The sequence below is a fragment of the Nyctereutes procyonoides genome, unplaced genomic scaffold, assembly GCF_905146905.1.
Source record: "Nyctereutes procyonoides isolate TBG_1078 unplaced genomic scaffold, NYPRO_anot_genome, whole genome shotgun sequence".
Lineage (NCBI taxonomy): Eukaryota > Metazoa > Chordata > Mammalia > Carnivora > Canidae > Nyctereutes > Nyctereutes procyonoides.
In genome coordinates, this window is record NW_026575146.1 from 6556903 (window position 1) to 6581679 (window position 24777).

Sequence of the window (24777 nt, forward strand, 5' to 3'; positions counted from 1 at the left end):
GCGGGCTCGGCCCTGGGCTCCCGGCCGTCCGCCGTCGCCGGCCTGTCCAAGATGGAGGGCTCTCCGCCCGCGCCGTTTGCCCTCCGGCTGCTCCTGCTCGCGGCGCTCCCGGCCGCCGGGTGGCTGATGACGGTTACCCAAGAGCTGCCACTGCGATCCCGGGCCCTGAAGGTAGGGCAGGGCGGGCGCCGCTCGGCCGCTCCTCCGCCCCCAGCCTCCGGGGAGGCCCGGGCGGGAGTCGCGGGACTTCGGCGTCCGTAGGTTTGTTGCCACCGGCCGGCGGGCCAGGGGCGGGGTCCGGGTGCCCAGGAGAGGAGTGGGGAGCAGCCCCAAGGACGTGGGGCAGCCGGGGAGGAGGAGGCGAGAGGGCGAAAAGGGGTCCTTGGTGTGCGGTTGCGCCTCGGGCGCCCAAGTCGGGGATTCTTAGGGCCGTCCCGCCGTGGCCAGCCGGAGGGGGTTTTGCCGTCGGAAGGACGATCACAAGTGCTCTCAGGCTTTGGTAATGGCGCCTTCCCGGGGATGCCCCGGCCCCGGCCCCGGCCCCGGCCCCGGCCCCGGGGCCAGGCAGTGTCCGTGCCTGTGTGCTCGGGAAGTGTTCTCGGTGAGCGAAGGGGAGCGAGCGATCCCAGGCCACCTGTCTGCCCGGCGGCGGCGGGAAGCACTGCCCCCCCCCCCCCCGCGAGCGGGGCGGGCACGGCTGGGGCCCACGGGACCGCACGCGGAGAGGCCCGAGACCCGACGCTTAGGTTAGCGGGAGCGGCTCTTGGAGCGTGGCGGGACCAGCCCAGCCCCACCGGCATCGCCTGGGAACCTGCCCGAAACGCACCGACCCGATGCTCTGGGGGTGGGGCCCGACCGTGGGTGTCAGCAAGCCCTCCGCTCCAGGGGCTTCTGCGGCCAGCTAAAGTCGGGGCACCCCTGCGCCCCTGGGCTACAGGGGGGCCGGTTCTTAACCGCTTTTGCCGGGGGTCATGCTGAAATAAACCAGTATTTGCCATCCATCGATTGAATGTATGATTGGGAAAAGTTTGAAGATTTTAAAAAGGGGACTTTCCCAGGATGAAAAGAAACAATATAGCTATACTGTTCCTTACTGGTCAAGACTTGAATACTCTAAATTCAGGGGTGACTTAACACCCTATCACTTTTTTTCTAAAAACACTTTAAAAAAAAAAGATTTTATTTATTTATTCATGAGACAGAGAGAGAGAGAGAGAGAGAGGCAGAGACACAGGCAGAGGGAGAAGCAGGCTCCAATGCAAGGAGCCTGATGTGGGACTTGATCCCGGGACTCCAGGATTACACCCTGGGCCGAAGGCAGACGCTCAACCGCTGAGCCACCCAGGCGTCCCTAAACTTTTAATAACACTACTTTCTCTGAGAAGAGAAATAACCAGCATATCTCAGTTTCAGTTCTGCTAGGCATTTCAGTATTTTTTTTTCCTAAGATTTTATTTATTCATGATAGACACACAGAGAGACGCAGAGAGAGAAGCAGGCTCTCTGCAAGGAGCCTGATGCAGGCAGGACTTGATCCCAGAACCCCCAGATGGGGACCTGAGCCAAAGGCGGACTTAACTACTGAGCCATCCAGGTGCCCCTACTGGGCATTTCAAGAAACCACAACAGGGCAGCCCCGGTGGCTCAGCGGTCTAGCGCCGCCTGCCGCCCAGGGCCTGATCCTGGAGACCTGGGATGGAGTCCCACGTCGGGCTCCCTGCATGGGGCCTGCTTCTCCCTCTGCCTGTGTCTCTGCCTCTCTCTCTCTCTCTCTGTCTATCTCACTATCTCTCATGAGTAAATAAATTAAAAAAAGAAAAAAACCACAACAATGAAAGCCAAAAGAACCCCTTGTATCTGAAATTGTATGTGGACCACAGTTGCAACTGGTTAAAAATAGGAATGTGATTGGCCAGCACCAAGAGACCAGATAAAAATGAAATGATTTTTAAAGTTCTGGAAATATATTATTTTCTAAATTTTAAAGATTCATGATCATCAACTAGTGAATCCAAAGACATTTGAGTCTGTCCCTATAGTCTGAGAAAAATGCATTTTGACTGCAAGCTGAAAGTACTGCACTGTGGGCTTAATGAGGTCGTTGAGGTCGTCATTTCAGTTCTGCCTTTTAACGCCTTCCTTCCACTTTTGGAAAGTCCAGATCTAAACTCAGAATTTCAGGGACACCTGGGTGGCTGAGTCAGTTAAGCATCTGCCTTGGGCTGTGGTGATCTCAGGATCTTGGGATGGAGCCTCACTTTGGGCTCCCTACTTAGTGGGAAGTCTGCTTCTCCCTCTGCCTTTCCGCACCTCTGGTGCTCTCTCTCTTTCTCTCTCTTTCAAATAAATAGGGATGCCTGGGTGGCTCAGTGGTTGAGCGTCTGCCTTCGGCTTAGGGCGTGATCCCAGTTCTGGGATCAAGTCCGGCATTGGGCTCCCTGTGTGGAGTCTGCTTGTCCCTCTGCTTGTGTTTCTGCCTCTCTCTCTGTGTCTCTCGTGAATAAATAAAGTAAAATCTTAAAAATCAAATAAGTAAATATTAAAAAAAACCCTCAGAATTTCATAGATGAAAGAATGCTGAGCAGAGAAAGGGAGCATCTCATTCCTTGGATATGTTTACACGGGAAGCTGAAGCCCTTGATCTAAATTGTTCAGTGTTTTATCTTGAAAATTTTCTTTTCTTTTTTTTAAGTAGGCTCCATGCCCAGCATAGAGCCCATTAAGGAGCTTGAACTCAAAACCTTGACTGAGATCAAGCCCTTAGCCAGGATCAAGAATTGGATGCTTAACCGACTGAGCCACCCAAGCACTCCTATTTTGAAATTTTTCAAATGTACGGAACATTTGAAAGAATGTCACAGTGGTCACCATGTTAGATAAGTGTCATCTACTGGACTTCCATGTAGTGATGGTGTTTGTTTGCTCTCTCCATTACAGTAGTCACCAGACTGCTGTAATTATTGAGTGCTTGAAATAATGGCTGACCAGGGCAACAGAGGAGCTGAGTTTTTAAACTTTTATTTATTTAATTTTAATTAATTTAAATATAAATGACCCATGTGGTTAGTGGGTACCACATTGAATAGCGCAAACTTAGACCACCATTAATATTTTGTTATACTGGCTTTATGCTTTATGACATCTGTTTACCTGTTCATTTTTGTATTCTAACTTGATCTTTTAGTAAGAAAACTGATTGAAGTCAAGAAAATTCTCTCCATATCCCCTCAGTGATGCAGATCTACTGGACTATAGGCATTTTTCTGTTTTGTTTACATGTGCAACTGTTAGAAGTTGAGGTTACCCCACATTGTAAAATAATGCAAATTTTTGTAGTACATTCTTCTAATGTTAAAATAACTTGCTCATCAAAGAAAGACATCCAGAGGACACATATTTTCTTTTCTTTTTTTTTTTTTAAAGGTTTTACTTATTTACGAGAGACACACAGAGAGAGGCAGAGGGAGAAGCAGGCCCCATGCAGGGAGCCCGATGCGGGACTCGATCTTGGGACTCCAGGATCACACCCTGGGCCAAAGGCAGGTGCCCAACTGCTGGACCACCCAGGCGTCCCCACATATTTTCTTATATGTGTATTTATTTCATATACTTCCCTGAAACTTAATTCATTTATCTTTTTTTAAATTTTTTTATTTATTTATGATAGTCACAGAGAGAGAGAGAGAGAGGCGCAGAGACATAGGCAGAGGGAGAAGCAGGCTCCAGGCACCGGGAGCCCGACGTGGGATTCGATCCCGGGTCTCCAGGATCGCGCCCTAGGCCAAAGGCAGGCGCCAAACCGCTGCGCCACCCAGGGATCCCTAATTCATTTATTTTAAACGAGGTATTTATTACCTTTGTCCTTAGGAAGCCATGTGTACCAGCTGGGCATCTTGTGAGTGAAGGAATTAGAGGAGGGATTGAAAATGGGTGGGTAGAAACTTCAGTTCTGCCACCCACTCTTTAAGTATCCGCCACCCTGGCTCCCAAGCTTGAACTTCCAGTTCAGTCAGAGGCTCTCAGGAATAGCAAGAAATATGACCTATCTCTGAACTTGAGCCCAGGGGGCAGTAAGGGATTAAGGTCTCTTTTGAAATGAAATCATTCGGAAGGAGCAAAAAGTTTAATTGAATTTGGTTCTCTACAAAATACAGCAGAATAGTGTCTGCTGTCTTTTACAAACCCCAGATTTCACTATGCAAGTGATATATGTAAGTGCAGTAAGTATACAGCAGTATAGCGTATGTTCACTACTGAAAGGCTGAAGGTGTGAAAAGGTTTCTTGGAATGCCATCATTGTAGGGTTATTTCTGGGCTGTTAGAAGAACAATATAGTGAAAAGAGGAATTCTTGGCTGGAATTAGAACACAAAAAAATATAACCACCAGTTTGATGACTTACTGAATGTTGGTTTGTTCTAGAGATGAGTGTATTGGTTCTAGCCCATGCTTCATTCTAGATTAGGGTGGACCAGGAGAAAGCCAGACTGGTTCTGAAGCTTCCTAAGCCCCCATGCAAATTGGCAAGTGTACCAAATGTATAATACAGGCTTTCCATATTAGAGTCCTGTTCCTTGAATAGCATCATCTCAGTCTCATAAAATCATTTCAGTCTTTTTCTCATTTGCTGGAAATATATAAAATATTGGAGATAGTCACAGTGCTAAGAGATCCACTTGTATATTATTTTTTTAAAGATTTTATTTATTTATTCATGAGAGAGAGAGAGAGAGAGAGAGAGAGAAAAGCAGACACAGGCAGAGGGAGAAGGGGGCCCCATGTAGGGAGCCTGATGTGGGACTGGGTCCTGGGACTCCAAGACCAAGCCCTGGGCCAAAAGCAGGCACTAAACTGTTGAGCCACCCAGGGATCCCCTGTATATTATTTTGATTATGAATAATTTTCCTATTTTCAAAGTTAAAAATACCCCCAGGAAAAAAATATTTTTTATTCTAGGATAACAGTATCTAATTGTGAATAAACTTAGGTAAGGATTTGCTTTACAAATGACAAACTGTAATTCCTCTTAGAAATATTGGTGAATACTTCTTAACAGTGTTTTCTTCTCTTTAGAAGGTGTGTCATTAATAAATTTAAATATTTGAGTAACTGCCTTTGAGCATACCTTGAGAGACACTAAAACTGTGCACAATACATACATGTCCACAGACCCTATGGGACATACTTAAGAAGGGTTAGATCAGGGGTGCTTGGCTAGGTCAGTCAGAGGAACATGTGACTATTGAGTTCAAGCCTCATATTGGGTGTAGAGATTACTAGGAAAAATCAATAAACTTAAAAAAAAAAAGGTTAGAGCAGTCTTGTTCAAAGAAAACAAAAAAGTTGGAAACTATTCCAACGTCCATTGATAGTGGAAAAATAAGTAAATTGGTAATCATTTGATGCGTTTTATACAGCACTGTAAATAAATGTCTTCAGCTGGTTGCATCAACAGTTTTAAATAAAAGAAGTTCCAGAAGAATACATGCAAAATTGTTTCACTTATATAAAGCACAGAAACAGATAAAACTAAACAACTTATTGTTTAGAGAGAATGACACACAGTAAAAGTATAAAGAAAAGTAAGAAATGATTAACATGGAAGAGATATTTCTTCTGAGGGAAAGGAGGAGAACAAGACAGAGAGGGTTATGCCCAGGACTTCTAAGGTGTGGACAATACCCTAGTTTTTAACCTAGGGAGTAGGTACATGAGTGTTAATTTTTTCTTTCAAGTCCTACATTTGCATATTATATGTTCATAAATGTGATATATTTCATAACTAAGAAAAAACACATGAAAAGTTGGAATTATGAATGAGGGCATAAAAAAGGCTGTAAAATTAAAATGCTGGGTTTTAAAAAATGTTCTTTTGCTGTTATAAGTGATTATACAATAAATATAATTGAGGGGAAAAGAAAAACTGAGTTATTCTTACTTAGTGAAATGCATACCTATCCAATTTATATGTTTTGCAGGACAGCATCAGAATTAATGTATCTACCCTGAAAGATGATGGGGAGGTATCTAAAGAACAGGTTTGTCTACTTTTGATTATGTTTTTAATATATAACTTAGCTAAGTATTAGGCAGCCTATGTTATTTTTCCCCACAAATCTATTTTACTTAGGTAATGTATTTTTGACATGAAGAATTTGTCATCATTTTTAAACCATTGGAATTAACATATATGCTGCTTTATTTTAAGGTTGTTCTTAACATAACCTATGAGAATGGACAGGTATATGTAAATGACTTCCCTGTAAATAGTGGTGTAACGCGAATAAGCTGTCAGACTTTGATAGGTGAGTACTATTAAATTATTTCTGTAATTGTTCTGTTTTTAGTAATACTAAATTTGTGAAACACGGTTCTTTATGTGATGAATTTCCATTTTAAGTTAATACTATACATCATTACTGGAGTGTATACTAATACGACTGTGTTTAAAATTCAAATCCTACTTTATATTGGTTATTCCTAGCGTATTCCTATTTCTTTCTTGTGAGATTGGCATTGATGGGAGCTTCATTTCTGGTAGGTTGAGATCGATGTAAGAATGTACAGAGAGGTAATAAGGGAGATTTACAAGTAAGAGGCAAAATCTTGGAGGAGTACTTATCACAATTATACAAAAATAAAGAGAAAAATAAGCTATTGGCCTAATTCTCTGGTTTTCTGTTTCTTCTATCCTTATATCCAGATGATACTTTTTTTTTTTAAGATTTTATTTATTTATTCATGAGAGACACAGAGGCGGGGGCGGGGGGAGGGCAGAAACATAGGCAGAGGGAGACGCAGGCTCCATGCAGGGAGCCCGATATGGGACTCGATCCCAGGACTCCAGGATCATGCCCTGGGCCAAAGGCAGGCACCAAACCGCTGAGCCACCCAGGGAGCCCGACATTTTTTTTTTTTTAAGATTTTATTTATTTGAGAGTGAGTGAGAGAGAGCACACAAGCAGGGGCAGAAGGAGAGGGGAAGAGAGAGGGAGAAGCTGGAGCAGGCGCAGGTTCCCCGCTGAGGAGGCAGCCCGATGCGGGTCTGGATATCAGGGCCCTGGGATCATGACCTGAGCCAAAGGCAGACACTCAACCAACTGAGGCACCCAGGTGCCTCAGATAACATTCTTTTTAACCTTTTAAAATCTTGAGTTGGGGGTCGCCTGGGTGACTCAGTGCCTTTGGCTCAGGGCGTGATCCCAGGATCCGGAATCGAGTCCCATGTTGGGCTCCCTGCATGGAGGCTGCTTCTCCCTCTGCCTGTCTCTCTCTCTCTCTCTCTCTCTCTCTCTCTCTCTCTGCCTCTCATGAATAAATAAATAAAATATTTTTTAAAAAATAAATAAATCTTGAGTTGGGCAGCCCGGGGGGCTCAGCGGTTTAGCGCCGCCTTCAGCCCAAGGCCTGATCCTGGGGACCTGGGATTGAGTCCCACATCCGGCTCCCTGCATGGAGCCTGCTTCTCCCTCTGCCTGTGTCTCTGCCTCTCTCTCTCTGTGTATCTCTCATGAATAAATAAAATCTTTAAAAAAAAAATCTTGAGTTATTTAAAGACAAGCAAATATGTTATGTTGTATCACAGTATTTGAAAGAAATAAAGAATATGAGAAATATGTATAGTCTTCTTACCATCTGTTTTAACATATACATTTAAGGCAGTGAATTTTTCTCTAAACAGTTGTACCCTGTACTTGATTTATTCCATACTTTCATTGTTATTCAGGTCGTAGTGTTTTCCAGTTATTTGTTGTGCAATCTCTTGTCCTGTGGGTCATTTAGAAGTTAAGGTGCTTAATTTTAAAAAATTTTGGAACTTAAGTTTTTTACTGTTTCCACCTCTATCATCAGAGCTACACTGGGTATAAATTTAACTCCTGAAATTAGAGACTTGCTTTGTGGCTTAGCAGATGGTCAGTTTTAGGAAATGCAGATGTCTGTGTGCCCTCAAAAAGAAAGTACATCATATGATTACTTGGATATGATGTTCTGTATGTGTCAGGTAAAATTTTTTGTTAATCATATTGTTCAGTCTGTTATGGAAGTACTGATTTGTCTGTTTGCTTTCTTGCTCTATCAGTTCCTGAGAATGGTATGTTAAAATCTCCACTATGTAGATTTGTCTTTTTTTCCAGCTTTGTTCATTTTTGCTATGTTTTGGCACAATATTACCAATTTCACACAGATTTACTGTTCTGTCTTCTTTGTAGATGGACTTTTTTTTATTATGATATGCCCTTCTTTATCTCTAGTGATATTTTTGCTTTAAAGTCAATTTTATCTATATTATTTTAACAGTAATTGCTTTTTGGCCGGGGCAAGTGGGAAAGAGGGAGATTGTTGTGTGGTATCTTGCTGTTTTCTTTCAGTCTCTCTAGGTTCTTATAATTAAGGTGAATCTCTTATAAGCAACATATACTGGTGGGTCTTATTTAAAATCAGTCTGTCAATCTGTCTTTTAATTGGGATTTTGATTTATTTACATTAATGTAATAACTAATATATTTGGATTTAAATCTTTAATTTGAATTATGTGTTTCCCATTTGTGTCCCATCTGTTCCATGTCCCTTTTTCTTTCCCTTTTGGCCCTCTCCTGGCTTTTTTTTCTTTGATCATTCCCCCTCTAACTTGTTGGTTTTTAAATTATTTTCCTATTCTTTTAATAATTACTGCTGAGCTCAATAAACTGGGAATTTTTATTACTTTCCAAACAATGCAAGAACCTCAGAAAATATAAACTCTGTTATTCCCTTTCTGCTTTTGTATTGTTACTGTCATACATTTTAACTCTTTGTGTTATTAAATCCTAGTACTACCCATAATTATGCTACATAATTGTTTTTACTATTTTGTCTAGTCCAGTACTCATCTATGTTTACCATAATGGTTGCCCTTTCCATTGCTCTTCATTCCTTCCTGAATATCTGTGTTCCCCTTGGGCCTCATTTTCCCCCTGCCTAAAAAGTTCCCCTGAGTAAGAGATCAAGAAATCCCCTAAATGCAGATGTGTTTGCCGTGAATTATGTGATGAGCTTTTGTTTGAAAACATCTTTATTTTGCCTTCATTTTGGAGGATAGGGAAAGACAGGTTAGCATTTTATGTTGTTTTGTTTTTAAAGATTTACTTATTTATTTATTCATGAGATACACAGGGAGAGAGAGGCAGAGACACAGGCAGAGAGAGAAGCAGGGTCCATGCAGGGAACCCGATGTGGGACTCGATCCCAGGACTCCAGGATTGTGCCCTTGGCCGCAGGCAGGCACCAAACCGCTGAGCCACCCAGGCATCCCCAGGCTAGCATTTTAAAGACCAATTTCATGGTCTTCTAACTTCTGTAGTTTCTTTTTTTTTTTTTTTTATGATAGTCACAGAGAGAGAGAGAGAGAGAGAGAGAGAGAGAGAGAGAGAGAGGCAGAGACACAGGCAGAGGGAGAAGCAGGCTCCATGCACTGGGAGCCCGACGTGGGATTCGATCCCGGGTCTCCAGGATCGCGCCCTGGGCCAAAGGCAGGCGCCAAACCGCTGCGCCACCCAGGGATCCCTAACTTCTGTAGTTTCTATTGAGAATCAGTGTTAAGCTCATTGCTACAGGGAGGATAATAGGGTTTTCTTTTCTTTTTCTTTTTCTTTTTCTTTTTCTTTTTCTTTTTCTTGTTGCCCTTGATTTTTTTTCTTAGTCTTAGGTTTTCTGTAGTTTTACTGTGATGTCCCCAGGTGTAGAGTTCTTTTAATCTGTGACTTGATGTCTTTTGGGGAAAATTTTTGACCATTATCTTTTCAAAAAGTGTTATAAGTCCTCTTTCTAATTTCCTTCTTGCTTTTCATTTACATGTATGTTTGACCCTTTCATAGGGTTCCATATAGATTTTGCACTGTTTAGTGCTTTTTTAATCCTTTTTTTCATCCTTCCTGCACAGAAATTCATCAGCTTTGCCTAATTGAGTTAATTTCATTTACTGGACTTTACTTCTAGGATGTCCATTTTATTCTTTTTTATTTTATTTATTTTAAGTAAGTTTTTTTGTTAAATATTTTATTTATTTATTTGAGAGAGAAAGAGAGAGATAGAGCATGGGTGAGGAGGAGAGGAAGAAGCAGGCTCCTTGCTGAGCAGGGAGCCTGAGAAGGGGCTTGATTCCAGGACCCTGAGATCATGACCAGACCCACCCAGGTACCCCCATTTTATTCTTTTTAATTTTTTTTTTTTTCATCGCCTTCTTGGGCCCTGGATACCAGCCCACCTCTTTAAAAATTTTTATTTTATATTTTCAATTTTGATTTTAATAGTTTACACTTATCTGGTGAAATTCTCCATTTTATCATCTATTTTCTTTTTTCTTTAAAGATTTATGGGCAGGGCAGCCCCGGTGGCGCAGTGGTTTAGCGCCGCCTGCAGCCCAGGGTGTGATCCTGGAGACCCGGAATCGAGTCCCACGTTGGGCTCCCTGCATGGAGCCTGCTTCTCCCTCTGCCTGTGCCTCCGTGTCTCTCATGAATGAATAAATAAAATCTTAAAAAAAAAAAAAAGCTTTATTTATTTTAGAGAGAGAGCACGAGCAGACAGGGGAGGGGCAGGGGGGTGAGGCAGAGAATCTCAAGCAGACTTTGTGCTGTGCGTGAGTCCACCGTGGGGCTCGATCCCACGACCTGAGCCAAAACCAAAAGTTGGATGCCTAACAGACTGCGCCAAGTGCCCCTATTTTCTTTTTTTTAATATTTTATTTATTTATTTGAGAGAGAGATTGCAAGCAGGGAAAGAGGGAGAAATGGGTTCTCTGCTGAGCAGGGAGCCCTGTGCGGGGCTCAATCCCAGGACTCTGAGATCATGACCTGAGCCAAAGGCAGATACTTAACTGACTGAGCCACCCAGATGCCCTATCATCTATTTTCTTGAACCTGTCACTTTCAGTAACTTTAAAGTTCATGTCTGCCCCCTCTAATTTTTTCGAGCCATTCTGGATGTGTTTTGTTTTTTCTTTTGATCCTTCTCCTTCAGTATGTGTTGTTATTTTTGATACTGTATATGAAAAGTTAAAAAACATCTGGATAGTATTATCTTGCTCCAAAGGGGATTTACTTTAATCCCTGACAGTCATGATAATAAGGGACAGAATACCTTAATTTTTAAATTGAAGTTTGGGCTGATGGAAGGCTCGATTCTCATCTTTGTGAGCTGTAGTCTATTTCTTAGTAACTATTATTCCTCAGATGGAGCTCATCATTCACCCTACGTGAAAACTTGGGGTGTTTATGAGGGCCTATCCTTTTGTGGGTCCCATGCTCCTCATTGTCATGAGCCTGCCAGAGTTTCTGCTTAACCTCATAGTGTCTTAGGTAGATGCTCAGTTTTTTAGCCCAGCCTGACTTAGTAGTCAGCAAATGTTTTGGGGGGCAGGGGGGCGACCGCATAGAGTATTAGCTTACTTTTATTCTTCCTTCACTCTAGGATCTTGTCACAAGTCCTGGATACCTTTGTAGCCATAATCCGTCTATTACACCCCTCTACATGAGACTGCCAAAATCTGCCCGTTTAGCTCTGTTTAGCTTCTTGGCCTCTTAGTCATTACCTTCTGTTGAGCTCTCCAGCCTCTCTACCTGTTCAGCTTGGGCATCAGTAAATGCCTTTGGGATGCTGACTGACTTTTCAGCTCTCTGGTGCCTCTAGACCCCTGTGGGTTTTGATTGTATATGTGTGTGTTTACATCTTTACTAGTGGCTCTCAGTTGAGAAGGTTGGTATACAGCAAGCTAATTCTTCATAGTTAGGAAAAGAAGTGCCGTTATTGGTATAAGTAATAATTCCATTGATGACATACACATTAGGAATTTCCCGTGGAGTGTGACCTGGCTGCTGTCTGTATTACTATATTACAGTCACCTTGCTGGTCATCCCGGTTGTTGCATTGAGTTTCTTTGATAACTGTAGTAAATGCCCATCCTATCTTCAAGACAAATGTAACAACAACAAAAAGCCCTCTTTCCTTAATTCTTTAACAAACTTATTTGGGAGGTGTATTAGTTGTTGCTGTGTCACAATTTAATTCTTAGTAGCCGACAACAATATTATCTCATGGTTTTTGTAGGTCAGGAGTCTGAGCTTGGCTTAGCTAGGACCTGTGGCTCTGGCTCTCTGGTAAGGATATAGTCATCTCAAGGCGCTGCTGGGGCTGCTTCCTGGCTCACTCATGATTGTTGACAGGATTTAGTTCTCGTGAACTGTTGGACTGAGGCCTCAGTTCCTTGCAAGAGGTTGGCCAGAGGCCTCACTCATTCCCTTGCTGCATGGACCTCATAGGGCATCTCACAAGATGGCAGCTGGCTGTATCGGTAACAGGACAAGGGAGCCTGTCAGCAAGAGCAAGAGTCTAGCATGATGAAGTCACAGCCTTTATAATCTAATCGTAGAAGTGACTTGCCATCATTTTTACTTTATTCTGTTTGTTAGAAACAAGTCACTGGGTCCAGCCCACACTTCATGGGAGGGTCATGGATCGTTGAGAGCCATTTTTTTAAAAAGATTTTATTTATTTATTCATGAGAGATACACACACACAGAGAGAGAGAGAGGGAGAGAGGGGCAGGCCCCCTGCAGGGAGCCGGGTCTCCAGGATCACTCCCTGTGTTGAAGGTGGCACTAAACCGCTGAGCCACCGGGGCTGCCCTTAGAGCCATTTTTGAAAGCTACCTACCATAGTCAGAAAAGTCAGAATATCAAGGGCTTTTTTGTGTGTTTAATTTTATTTCGTTCTACAGCAGGGGTGCCAGATTTAGGGACCAAATTTGATGTATTTATAGGCCTGCATTTTCTCATCCATCGACTCTCTTTTGCCTAGTGTACCAGCCTTTGGACAGACAGATGGACTGCCAAGGAGCCTACTGTTTTGTGAGCAAGACCGATGGGCAAACAGGGAACACATGCTCAGGTGGACCACAGGAGAAGGGAGGAGCTTGGAGGATGGGAGAGAGGTTAGGCAGATCAGAGAGGGAGGAGCAGCAGGTGCTCCCTGAAGAAGGACCATTCAGGGAACCCCCAAAGAGTCATAGGGATGCTGCTGATGGTGTTTGAGCAAGGCGGCTGTATAATCAAAACTCAGTCATGGAAGGTTAATCTGGCACTGCTGTGTGGATGGTTTGAAAGAAGGGACTAGTTAGGTAACTATTATAATGGCGAGTAGTTAATGAACTCCGTATTGGGTGGGGAGGTAGGTGGGGATGAGAAGGACAAACGTTAAGAGAAACTGGACCTGGAATGGCCCAAAGGAAGCAACTAACTAACTGGATAGGGAAGGAGGGTGAAGAAGTCAAATGTAACCTGCTAACTTTTGTCCTTGCTAGTTTGGAGAAGGGTGGACTTATTTATAGAAATAGGGAACTCAAGGAGGAACCATTTTGTGAAGACTTGGTTCTCAATGGAAACGTCTGTACCTGTTTAAAAAAGTGAGAAAAGTTAGACTTTGCCTCCCAGAGATTTTGACTTACAGAGATTGGGATCAGACTCTGGCATCTGTACTATTTCCCAGTTGGTTTTGATGCCTAATTACGATTTAGAACCACCAGACCAGGCGTTTGTACAGTATCGATAACTTATGATGGCATATTATTTTAAATTATGTATTTATAATTCTGGATGGAATCACTGCTGAACAAAAGCCATAGAACAAGAAACCTGATGCATTCTGTTAAGGGAATGCTGCCTGGTCAAGGAGATAGGTTTATGAACAAAGAGTTACATTACAAAAAAGCTATTGCTTAAAAAAAGGCGTGAACTTTTTTAGCAATAAAAAAGCAATGTTGGGATACAGTAGATAGAACTGCCTAAGTAGGAGTTTATTAAAAATGGATGAGAATGGGGCGCCTGGGTGGCTCAGTCGATTGGGTGTCTGCCTTCTTCTAAGGTCATCATCCCAGAGTCCCAGGATCAAGCTCCACATTGGGCTCCCCGCTCAGTGGGGAGTCTGCTTCTCCTTCTGCCCCTATCCCTGCTCATGCTCTCTCTCTCTTTCTCACTCTCAAATAAATTAATAAAATCTCAAAAAAAAATGGATGAGGAGAGAGTGGAGAGTAGAGGACATTCTAGATAAAGGGAAGGGAATAGGCCTATAAAGGCACAGAATTAATTTAAACAGCTGGGTCTGCATGCAGAATATCCATCTGGGTTCCTTTTTAGTGAATAATCCTTATACGATAACATTTGAGGGACTAACATTTGAGAAACTAAGTGTTCCTTTTGCACTGGTCTCATTGATTTATATTGATTTATCTTTTTCTGTACTGTTTTCTGCCTTGATAGGGTAGCCACTGGCTCCCAGGGTGGGGGGGTTCTTCACTAGAGAGAAGTAGGGCCAGCAGCTAATCCTCCCCTCATCCATTAGTGTGCCAATTACAGGGCAGTCCTGTCCTCTGCCCCATTCCTGTCCTCTCCAACAGCAGCAAGTCACTTCCTGGAGAAAGTGTTGAGAAAAGAACTCCGTGTCCTTTCTTCTTGGGCCGTTATGTCCCTGGATTTTGTGAATGAGAGAACAGATGAATGAATGTGCTTGCTTTACTAAAACATGAGATTGATGGGCTGTGTCTTCTGGCCTGCTTCATAAGTAGTTATGCCCCGTTCGTTCCTCCTTGACAAACTATGTAAAAGAATGGGAATGATGTTGCTAGTGTGGTAGTTTAAAGACCATCGAGGAGCACCTGGGTGGCTCAGTGGTTGAGCATCTGCCTTTGGCTCAGGTCATGATCCCAGGGTCCTGGGATTGAGTCCCATATCAGGCTCCCTGCAGGGAGCCTGCTTCTCCCTCTGCCTATGTCTCTGCCTCTCTGTGTCTCTCAAGAATAAATAAATAAAGTCTTAAAAAATCAAATTAAATTTAAAAAAGACCATTGAGCACTTTTCCCTTTTCAAATGACTATAAGCATTTTGAGGATTTGTCAAGTTGTCTCTGTTTTTATAAATTCTGTAACATCGTGAAGTTGGAGATTAAAAAAGGCCAAGAAATTGTTATGTAATTGTCTTGTTCCATGTAAATGTTGAAATAATCAGATTCAGTAACAGATTGGGTGGCATTTGTTTCGTTCAAAGCTGTTTTTTGTTTTGTTTTGTTTTATAGTGAAGAATGAAAATCTTGAAAATTCGGAGGAAAAAGAATATTTTGGAATTGTCAGTGTAAGGGTTTTAGTTCATGAGTGGCCTATGACCTCTGGTTCCAGTTTGCAACTAATTGTCATTCAAGAAGAGGTAGTAGAAATCGATGGGAAACAAGTAAGATAGTATGATTATTAATTGGGACTTAACTGTAAAGATTAGTGCTGGGTGTTATGCATGTGTTGCATTATTTTATTTATTTCTGACTTGATAAGGAAAAATGGTATCCTAATGTTGCCTGTATCCAATCTTTTAGAACTTTTTACTTGTTTTAACATTTGCTTAGCATTTGAAGACTTAGCATTTGAAGTCTTAAGTTTTAAAAAATTCATATTTATACATGTTTTTATAACTTTAAAATATTACAAACATTAGTAAATTGAGTGAGTGAAGAGATTGAATTTCGTTCATAACTCTGCAACTTTTCTTCTGGCTGAGTAAATGAAATGGAACAGAGAACAAGCTTGTGATACTGAATTCTAAAACACTCAGATTAAAGTTGTTAATTAAATGCCTCAAAGTATGGGGAATAAAGAGTAATTGTGAATAGGATAAGTGTTTTAGTTAAAGAGAACAAAAAGGAAACGTTAGTTTTAGATTCTTATAGATCCATTATTTAAAATAAAGAATAATTGCTTATTTTTTCTTTCATAGGCTCAACAAAAGGATGTTACTGAAATTGATATTTTAGTTAAGAACCAGGGAATACTCAGACATTCAAACTACACCCTACCTTTGGAGGAAAGCATGCTGTATTCTATTTCCCGAGATAGTGACATTTTATTTACCCTTCCTAACCTCTCCAAAAAAGGTACTTTAAAAGACTGTTACTTAGGGTATCAAGGAAATTATTTCTTTAGTGGGTAGCTTTCTTTTTTTTTTTTTTTAGTGGGTAGCTTTCTAATCGTAGTTAATATGTCTGGTAGTAGGTTTCTTTCAGAAATGCTTTATAACACCTGTTACTTTATATGTCCATTTAAGAACTCTAGGAACCTATCTGGAGTCTTAATAGAGAGTGACTGAAACAAAAAGTGATCAGTCATGACTGCTTGGTGATATTTTATGGTAATTATCTACCCTTATTCTGGGCAGTCATCACAAGATACATGATAAGAATAGTGTTTAGGTTCTTTTCAAGAAAGAACTATTCATTTTTTTTCCATCGAAACATGGAACTTTTTGAAGATTTGACTTTGTGCATTCTGCGTGATGATAGGATCATAACTGGTCTAGCTCCTTATGACTGTCTAGGTTATGGCTCCTTTCTGGCATTTAAATATGAACAATCAAATGTTACTGTTTTTCTCCTGTGGCAAAATAAATTCTTAGTATCCTACAGGTGTTTGGTATAGTAATGATGGAACTAGTAAGAGACACACCAGAATGCACCTAGCGTTTTGGTAACTTGGCTCTTCCTTCTCAGTAGAAAGTGTTAGCTCATTGCAGACCACCAGCCAGTATCCTATCAGGAATGTGGAAACCACTGTAGATGAAGACGCTTTACCTGGCAAACTACCTGAGACTCCTCTCAGAGCAGAGCCTCCTTCTTCATACAAGGTAAATCAAATATTTTGGATTATCTTGATATTACAAACATTTTTTGAAGAAAATAGCATTTCAGATGAGGTGGAAACCATGAGGATTGGAAGTGTGAAACATTGTTAATAGTGGACTCCTCACTGTTGTAGTATGATGTTTCCAGGTATTCCCATGTTCAAGTTTCATTTAATAATAGTTAGATAATCATTATCAAGTCATTGGATTCCATTTTGGGGCAGTTTTCAGTTCCAGAGTCATTCCCATCCTTATTCCTATTTATTTATTCTGTGGCTGCTGCCTGGTGCACACACACATGCGTGGTGCCCTCAGGATCTTGAACAGTGACCGAGCACATGTGGTCAAGAGTGCAGTCAGGAGTCCGATCGCGTAGGTTTGAATCCTGGTTCTGCCACTTACTCGTTGTGTGATCTTGAACAAGCTCCTAGTCTCTCTAACCTCTGTTTCTTTATCTGTACAATGGAGCATCCACTTATTAAAGATTACTTATAATTATAGATTATAGTATTACTATAATACTATAAGTAACACTTATAGATTACTATAATACTAGTAACTATAAGTTAACTATATATAACTATATATATATAACTATATATATACTATAAGTTAACTATATATGTATAATATATATATAACTATATATATACTATATATATAACTATATATATAGTTATATATGTAGTATATATGTATAATGTATAACTGTATAACTGTATAAATGTATATTTATAAATGTATACATATATAAATGTATACATATATAAATGTATACATATATAAATGTATACATATATAAATGTATAACTGTATAACTGTATAAATGTATAACTGTAGTATATATGTATAACTATATATGTATAATATATATATAACTATATATATACTATATATATAACTATATAACTAGTTACTATAATACTATAAGTAACACTTATAGATTACTATAAAATCACGCAGTTGTTACCAGGATTAAATAACCTGGATACAAACGTAAGAACGTATTTCCATTTGTTAAGTATTCCTAAATTACTAAGGGCATCATATGGTTGCCTGGCCATATATTTGGGGTTCAGACTGAGTATCTTGATATCTTTATACATATTAGCTAAGGCCTCTTACTCAAAATAATTTTTTTTTGTTTTTGTTTTATAATTTCTATTTAAGTGAGCAAGGTCTGTGGTTAGTCTCAAAAGATTCTGGAGGTTTCTTTGAAGTTCCTGCTGAAGGTTGGGATTGCTTATTTGGGGTTGCTGGAAAAACTCCAGTCACCTTTGGCTGGCTGAAACGCCAGCACCCTTCCCCTGCCTGCCTGCCTCCCTCAGAGCAAGGCAGCCCATGCCATCCATGCACCTTAGCGTCTCCTCGGACTCTCTAAGTATAGGAACATATTTTGTGCACTGTGAACTCCCCATCTGGGCCAGAAGCCACTAATATGTTTGTCTTTTTCTCCTGCTCTTGTCCGCCAACTATTAGAAACACATAGTTGCCTCTGGTCTGTTTTGCATAAAGTAGACTAGCTGAACCTCTTACCATTTAGCGATAACTTTCACTTAATTTATAGATAATAGTATGAATAACTGTAAAGTCTAATGAAGCAACATTCCTATGCCTGTATTATTAGGATATAATTTTTAAAGATACATTTACAGAATTTATCAAGGTACATTTTAAAATGAAATGCAGGGCAGCCCTGGTGGCGCAGCGGTTTAGCGCCGCCTGCAGCCTAAGGTGTGATCCTGGAGACCCTGGATCGAGTCCCACGTCAGGCTCCCTGCATGGAGTCTGCTTCTCCCTCTGCCTGTGTCTCTGCCTCTCTCTCTCTGCATCTCTATGAATAAATAAATAAAAAATCTTTAAGAAATCAAATAAAAAAAATCAAAATTAAAAAAAAAAAAAGAAATGCACGCATTTAAAATATAGTTAGGGGGCACCTGGGTGGCTCGTTGGTTAAGCATCTGCCTTTGGGTCAAGTCATGGTCCTGGCGTCCTGGGATCGAGCCCTATGTCAGGCTCCCTGCTCAGTGGGGAGTCAGCTTCTCCCTTTCCCTCTGCCACTCCCCCTGCATGTGCTCTCTTTCTCTCAAATAAATAAAATCTTTAATAATTTAAAAATAGTCCTTTGACAGATGGAATGGGTAAAGAAGATGTGGTGTATATATACATAACGGAATATTACTCAGCCATTAGAAAGGATGAATCCTTACTTTGATATGATGGAACTGCTGGAGGGTATTATGCTGAGTGAAATAAGTCAGTCAGAGAAAGACAATTAATTATATATGGTCTCACTCATATGTATAATATAAGAAATAGTGAAAAGGATTATAAGGGAGGGATGCCTGGGTGGCTCAGTGGTTGAGTCTGCCTTCAACCCAGGGCGTGATCCTGAAGTCCTGGGATCAAGTGCCACATCGGGCTTCCTGCATGGAGCCTGCTTCTCCCTTTGCCTGTGTCTCTACTTCTCTGTCTCTCATGAATAAATAAATAAAATCTTTAAAAAGGGGGGGGGTACTATAAGGGAAAGAGGAAAACTGAATGGGGAAAAATTAGAGAGGAAGACAAACCATGAGAGACTGCTAACTCTGGGAAACAAAGGGTTGCAGGAGGGGAGGACGGTCGGAGGATGGGTAACTGGGTTAAGGAGGGCACGTGATGCAATGAGCACTAGGTGTTGTATGTTGGAAAATTGAATTTAAAATATTTAAATAAATTTTAAAAATAAAATGTGTAGTTAGGTAAATTTTGATAAATGTAGACATCTGTCTAACCAGCAACACAGTCAAGATACAGAATTTTATCATCACCCAAAACTAGAACATAATTTTTAAAGCCTCTTAGAGGTTAAATGATCCTTGATTTATCTAATCAAAACTCCTTTTTTAGGTGATGTGTCAGTGGATGGAAAAGTTCAGAAAAGATCTGTGTCGGTTCTGGAGCAGTGTTTTTCCAGTATTTTTTATGTTCCTGAATGTCATGGTGGTTGGAATTATAGGAGCAGCCGTGGTAATAACCATCTTAAAGGTGCTCTTCCCAGTTTGTGAATACAAGTAAGTAATTATTATTTTTGAAACATTAGTGGTTTTAATGATTAAAGAGTGAGTTGTATTTACTGTATTATTTAGAGTAGAAAGTATAAATAATAGGAAGGCTGTAAGACGAGGGAGGGAAAATGTTCTTTTTTCTAGCTTGTCTCCCAATGTTAGCAAAATTAAGACATTTATTGGATATCTATCATGAACAGGACACTTGTCTTGGGGATTCAGATGTAAGACAAACTCTCTTCTCTAAGAACTAGTCTGTTAGAGAAAGGAAACATATATCTGTTATGGAAAATGCAATGTTAGACTAAAATGAAATGAGGGCTTTGCTATATATAATTTTCTACCTCAAAGTATCAATTTAAAATGAAGTAGATTTTAGAAGACCAGTGAGATAGTTGGTGTAGCATTGCTAGTAAAAAGCAAAAGAGGAAACTTAAGTGTTTATCAGTGAGGGCTTACCTAATTGTTCACACATGTAGTGGAATTCTGTGCAGCTGAGATGCAAAGAATCCAAATTCTATTAGATGGGGGAAAACGTTGTGTAATCGTATGATCCCATTTGGGTAAATACTTTTCTATTCTGTATATAAATGCATAGGAAATTTCTAGAATGACAAAATACGTTATCTCTAATGAGTGGGAATGAGAACAAGGATAGAAACACTTTTTCTTTTTTTTAAAGATTTTATTCATTCATGAGACACACACACAGAGGCAGAGACACAGGCAGAGGGAGAAGCAGGCTCTATGCAGGGAGCCTGACATGGGACTTGATCTTGAGACTCTAGGATCACACCCTGGGCCAAAGGCAGGAGCTAAACAAACTGCTGAGCACCCAGGGATCCCCACACTGACTTTTTCCCTTTGTGTACAGCTTGATTTTTTTAACCATAAGAAATTATAAATGTAAAAGTGAATTTGTTATTAGTATTTTTGTAAGTTAAACAGTCAGGGGGCACCCATCTGGCTCAGCTGGTGGAACATGTAACTCTTGATCATGGGGTCATGAACTGGAGCACCACGTTGAGAGTAGAGTTTACTTAGGAAAAAAAAGAAAGAAAAATAAGTTAGTCACTTCAGTTGTTTTAATAGAAGTAAATCTCCATAGATAGGGACGACCACACTCTTTGGCTTAAATTATATTGTACTATGTTGTAAAGACCATAGGATTTATGGGAAAAGAGGCCCAATTCAAGCATTCACTTTTCCACCTGCTTGCCTGCCATTTTTTCCTGTGTAACATTGAACTAATCCCTCCCTTAAAGGGTTTGTTCAAAGACCGTAACGCATGCAAAGTGCCCGTGGAGTAAAGAAATATTAGTATCCCTCCTACCTTTTAGTTTGGTTTCCCTTGAAGAATTCACATTTACCATTTCTTTCTGAATGAAAATTCTGGAACTTAATAAATTTTTTCCTTTTTCCTTTTTCCTTTGACTGCCAGGAATCTCAGGACCTTTTTTGAACTTTATTGTGCAAACCTGTATAGAAAACCATGTTGCACTTTTTTTTTTTTTTTTAATTCTTTTACCAAATGTTTTGTTACGGGCTTCCATGTGGGAAGAGACACAATAGAAAATTAAAAACCTGATTTGCAGTATAAATGGCAGTTGCCCTAAGGATACTTTCTGGTAGTAAAAGATTTCATCAATACAGAAATATAGAGAGCAGTTAAAATAACTCATTTCCCTATTCTTTAATTCTTATAACTAGAGGTAATCATTGTTAATCATTGTTAACTTTAAGAGTGTGCATCTTTTACCCACATTCTGTATATTGATATAAATGCATGGTAAGGGCAGCCCCAGTGGTGCACCGGTTTAGCACCGCCTGGAGACCTGGGATCGAGTCCCACGTCGGGCTCCCTGCATGGAGCCTGCTTCTCCCTCTGCCTGTGTCTCTGTCTCTGTCTTTGTCTCTCTCTGAATAAATAAAATCTTTAAAAAAAAAATGCATGGTAAGATATCATTAAAGTATGGTCCCATTTGGGTAAAACCAAAGTATTATGTTTATAATAATAAGATTGTTTATCAACCGAGGCTCTTAACTGCCCCACATATTGCTTTAATTTTTTTTAGATTTTAAAAATTAATTTATTCATGAGAGACACACAGAGAGAGGCAGAGACATAGGGAGAGGGAGAAGCAGGCTCCCTGCAGGGAGCCTGATGTGGGACTCTGTTCCAGGACCCCAGAATCATGACCTGAGCCGAAGGCAGATGCTCAACCACTGAGCCAGCCAGGCATCCCCAGATTGCTTTATTCACCTAATGACAGAAGCTCCAAAACTTTTTTGGTACATAGCAGTCTCAAGTGTGCCAGTAATTTTTTCCTGTTGCTCTTATCTAGGCCAGAAGAAAATTAAAAGAAAAATTTTTATTTAATTCTTTTAAATATTTTATTTATTTTTATATTAAGTAGGCTCCACACTCCACATAGGGCTCGAACTCACGGCCTTGAAATTGAGAGTCACATGCTCAACCGGGTCAGTGAGGCATGCCTATTTTTTTTTTTTAAGATTTTATTTATTTCTTCATGAGAGATAGAGAGAGAGAGGCAGAGAGAGAGATAAGCAGGCTCCATGCAGGGAGCCTGACGTGGGACTTGATCCTGGGTCTCCAGGATCATGTCCTGGGCCAAAGGCAGGTGCCAAACCGCTGAGCCACCCAGGCGTCCCGAATATTTTTTAATTTACAACTACACATATACATTATGTTACATTTACAAGTGAGATGTGTGTGCCTACAGGGCACCACATAAAATTCTTATCTGGTAATCAGATTGCACACTGCCACCCTCATTTCCTGTTCAACATTAGCTTTTGTACAGTATTTTTTTTTTAAAAGGATTTTATTTATTCATGAAAGAGAGAGGAAGAGAGAGGCAGAGACACAGGCAGAGGAAGAAGCAGGCTCCATGCAGGGAGCCTGATGCGGGACTGGATCCCGGGACTCCAGGATTAGGCCCTGGGCCGAAGGCAGGCGCTAAACTGCTGAGCCACTCAGGCTGCCCCAGTATTTGCTTTTTATTCAACAACTGCCCAGGTCCAACTTTGCAAAGATCTGACCTCACTGAATGTGTAGTATGACCTGATGTTGAAACTGTGAACTACTCTCAAAATGAAATCTTGAAAATGAAATAGGCTGTAGCCTGAGTATATAGAGCCACCACCGGGGGTCTCCATGCATTTGGGAATCAGACCTTTTCCTATCAGCACACATATTGCTTATTGATCCTCTTTCTGGCGGCGTGGTGTTTTACAGCATAGGTAGGCCGTAACATAACCACTCCTCCAGTAGACATCCAGGTGTCTTCCAATTTCACACTATTGCCAATAATGCTCTAGTGTGCACCTTAAATATACACATGGACGTCTCTTTGCACGTGTATTTACGGAGATAGACTTCTAAAAGTGAAATTACTGGGTCAAAGGGTGTTTGTATCTCAACACCTGAGAACAATCTTTTTTGTTTTTGCTATTGTGGAGAAATCTCATCTTACTTTGCATTTTCTTCTTGCTTATGTCCCTCGCAAGTCCAGGTCAAACTGAGTCTAGCAACTTTGTGATAATCAGCTATATATTTCTCCGCTGACGTGCCTGTTTATAGCCTTTGCCCATTTTTCAGTGGTGTTGCCTTTTATAATCAGTATGTGGGAGCTCCTTTATCTGTTACACACATATAATATCTATTGCAGTTTTTTTTTTTTTCTTAATCCCAGACTGTGATTTGTCTTTTGCTCTTGTTTCTGGTATCACACAAAAGTTAAATTTGGGGCCAGAGCACTTCATGCCTTTCCTTTGTGGCTTTTAGGATTTTAAATTTTTCTTAAGTTGACCTTTCCCATCTTAAAATTATTTTTCTTAAAACATGTTTTACTATCACTTGTGTATACGGTAAGCTGAGTTATGATTTTGTTTTCCAAAGAGAGATGCCGTCATTTCAGTTGTCCTTTGCCCTTGAATGGAAATGTTACCTTATTCTGAACTGAATTTCCACATACTTTAATCTCACTTCTGAACTTCTCTTCTTCCACTGCTTTGTCTAGTACTGTGCCAGTAGCATAGTTTTAATTACTATACTGCTTTAATAAAACCAGGCATGTTAACAGCTATTCTTACTTGTGACTTATTCTCCCTTGTGACTTTGGACTCCCGTTTGTCCAGCTATTATAAACTAACTAAAAGGAAGCAAAAACACTTAACCCCAGGTATATATTTAATTTTAACTCTGATACAGCCTTGTCTTACCATCAAACTGTAGATGGAGGAAATGTTTAATTTCTGTTTTTGTATTTCAGAGGAATTCTTCAATTGGATAAAGCAAATGCTATACCTGTCACAGCTATCCACTTATTTCCAGATAATCCTGAGAAAAAAGCAGAAACCCTTGAAGATAAAACATGCGTTTAAAACACTATCTCAAATCATGGACTCTGAATTAGTCTTTTGGCTCTCAATTTGCCACTTGAATAGAATTGTCTTTTAAATCACAAAGAATTTGTTTATACACTAGAGAAATTGCTAAACTCCTAAAACTGTCTGAAACTTGACCTTTTAGGAGACAAGTTAAAGTTCATCTTATTCTGTAACAGAGCTGGTTATTCAGATGATTAAGGAAAATTTAAATGAAGTGGAAGAGAAGATATGAAGAAACATCAAAATTACCAAAAAAAAGAAAAGGGAGAGGGCAGGACAAAATGCCACGTGCCAATACTTTTCAAGGTGCCTTTGTAAAGGAAATTATATCCACTTAATTACTATAATATATGAGACTTTATGAAAAGCACTTTATGAAATTCTAATTTAAAAGCTCAAGAATTTAACACTTATTTTTTTATTCAGTAAAATGTGCCTTTATATTAAGTATGTGACTCAGCATAAAATCACTTAAGTGTATCATGATTTGATTGTATCCTGTACGAAGACTACTTACCTTGAATGCACCAGGATTTAAAAATAGTAGTGACTTGTTCTCACTCTAAAATAAACTTTTTTTGAGGAAAACAATAGAGAGTTTTGGTATAAAAACATATCCTGGGCAAG

General features: G+C 40.3%; 1 protein-coding gene across 2 annotated transcripts; it reads left to right on the top strand.

The window, feature by feature from the left end:
• On the top strand, window positions 1-24741 carry GINM1 (glycosylated integral membrane protein 1). 2 transcript variants are annotated; one of them, XM_055309975.1, is made up of 8 exons: window positions 1-171; window positions 5978-6037; window positions 6208-6304; window positions 15102-15253; window positions 15791-15947; window positions 16560-16693; window positions 19580-19743; window positions 24033-24741. In XM_055309975.1, the coding sequence occupies exons 1-8, from the start codon at window positions 52-54 to the stop codon at window positions 24142-24144; spliced, it is 996 nt and encodes a 331-aa protein (XP_055165950.1). In that variant the 5' UTR covers window positions 1-51; the 3' UTR covers window positions 24145-24741. The 2 variants fall into 2 exon arrangements, with proteins under 2 accessions (XP_055165950.1, XP_055165951.1); XM_055309976.1 differs by having other exon boundaries at window positions 16563-16693.
• Window positions 24742-24777: the final 36 nt, after the last annotated feature.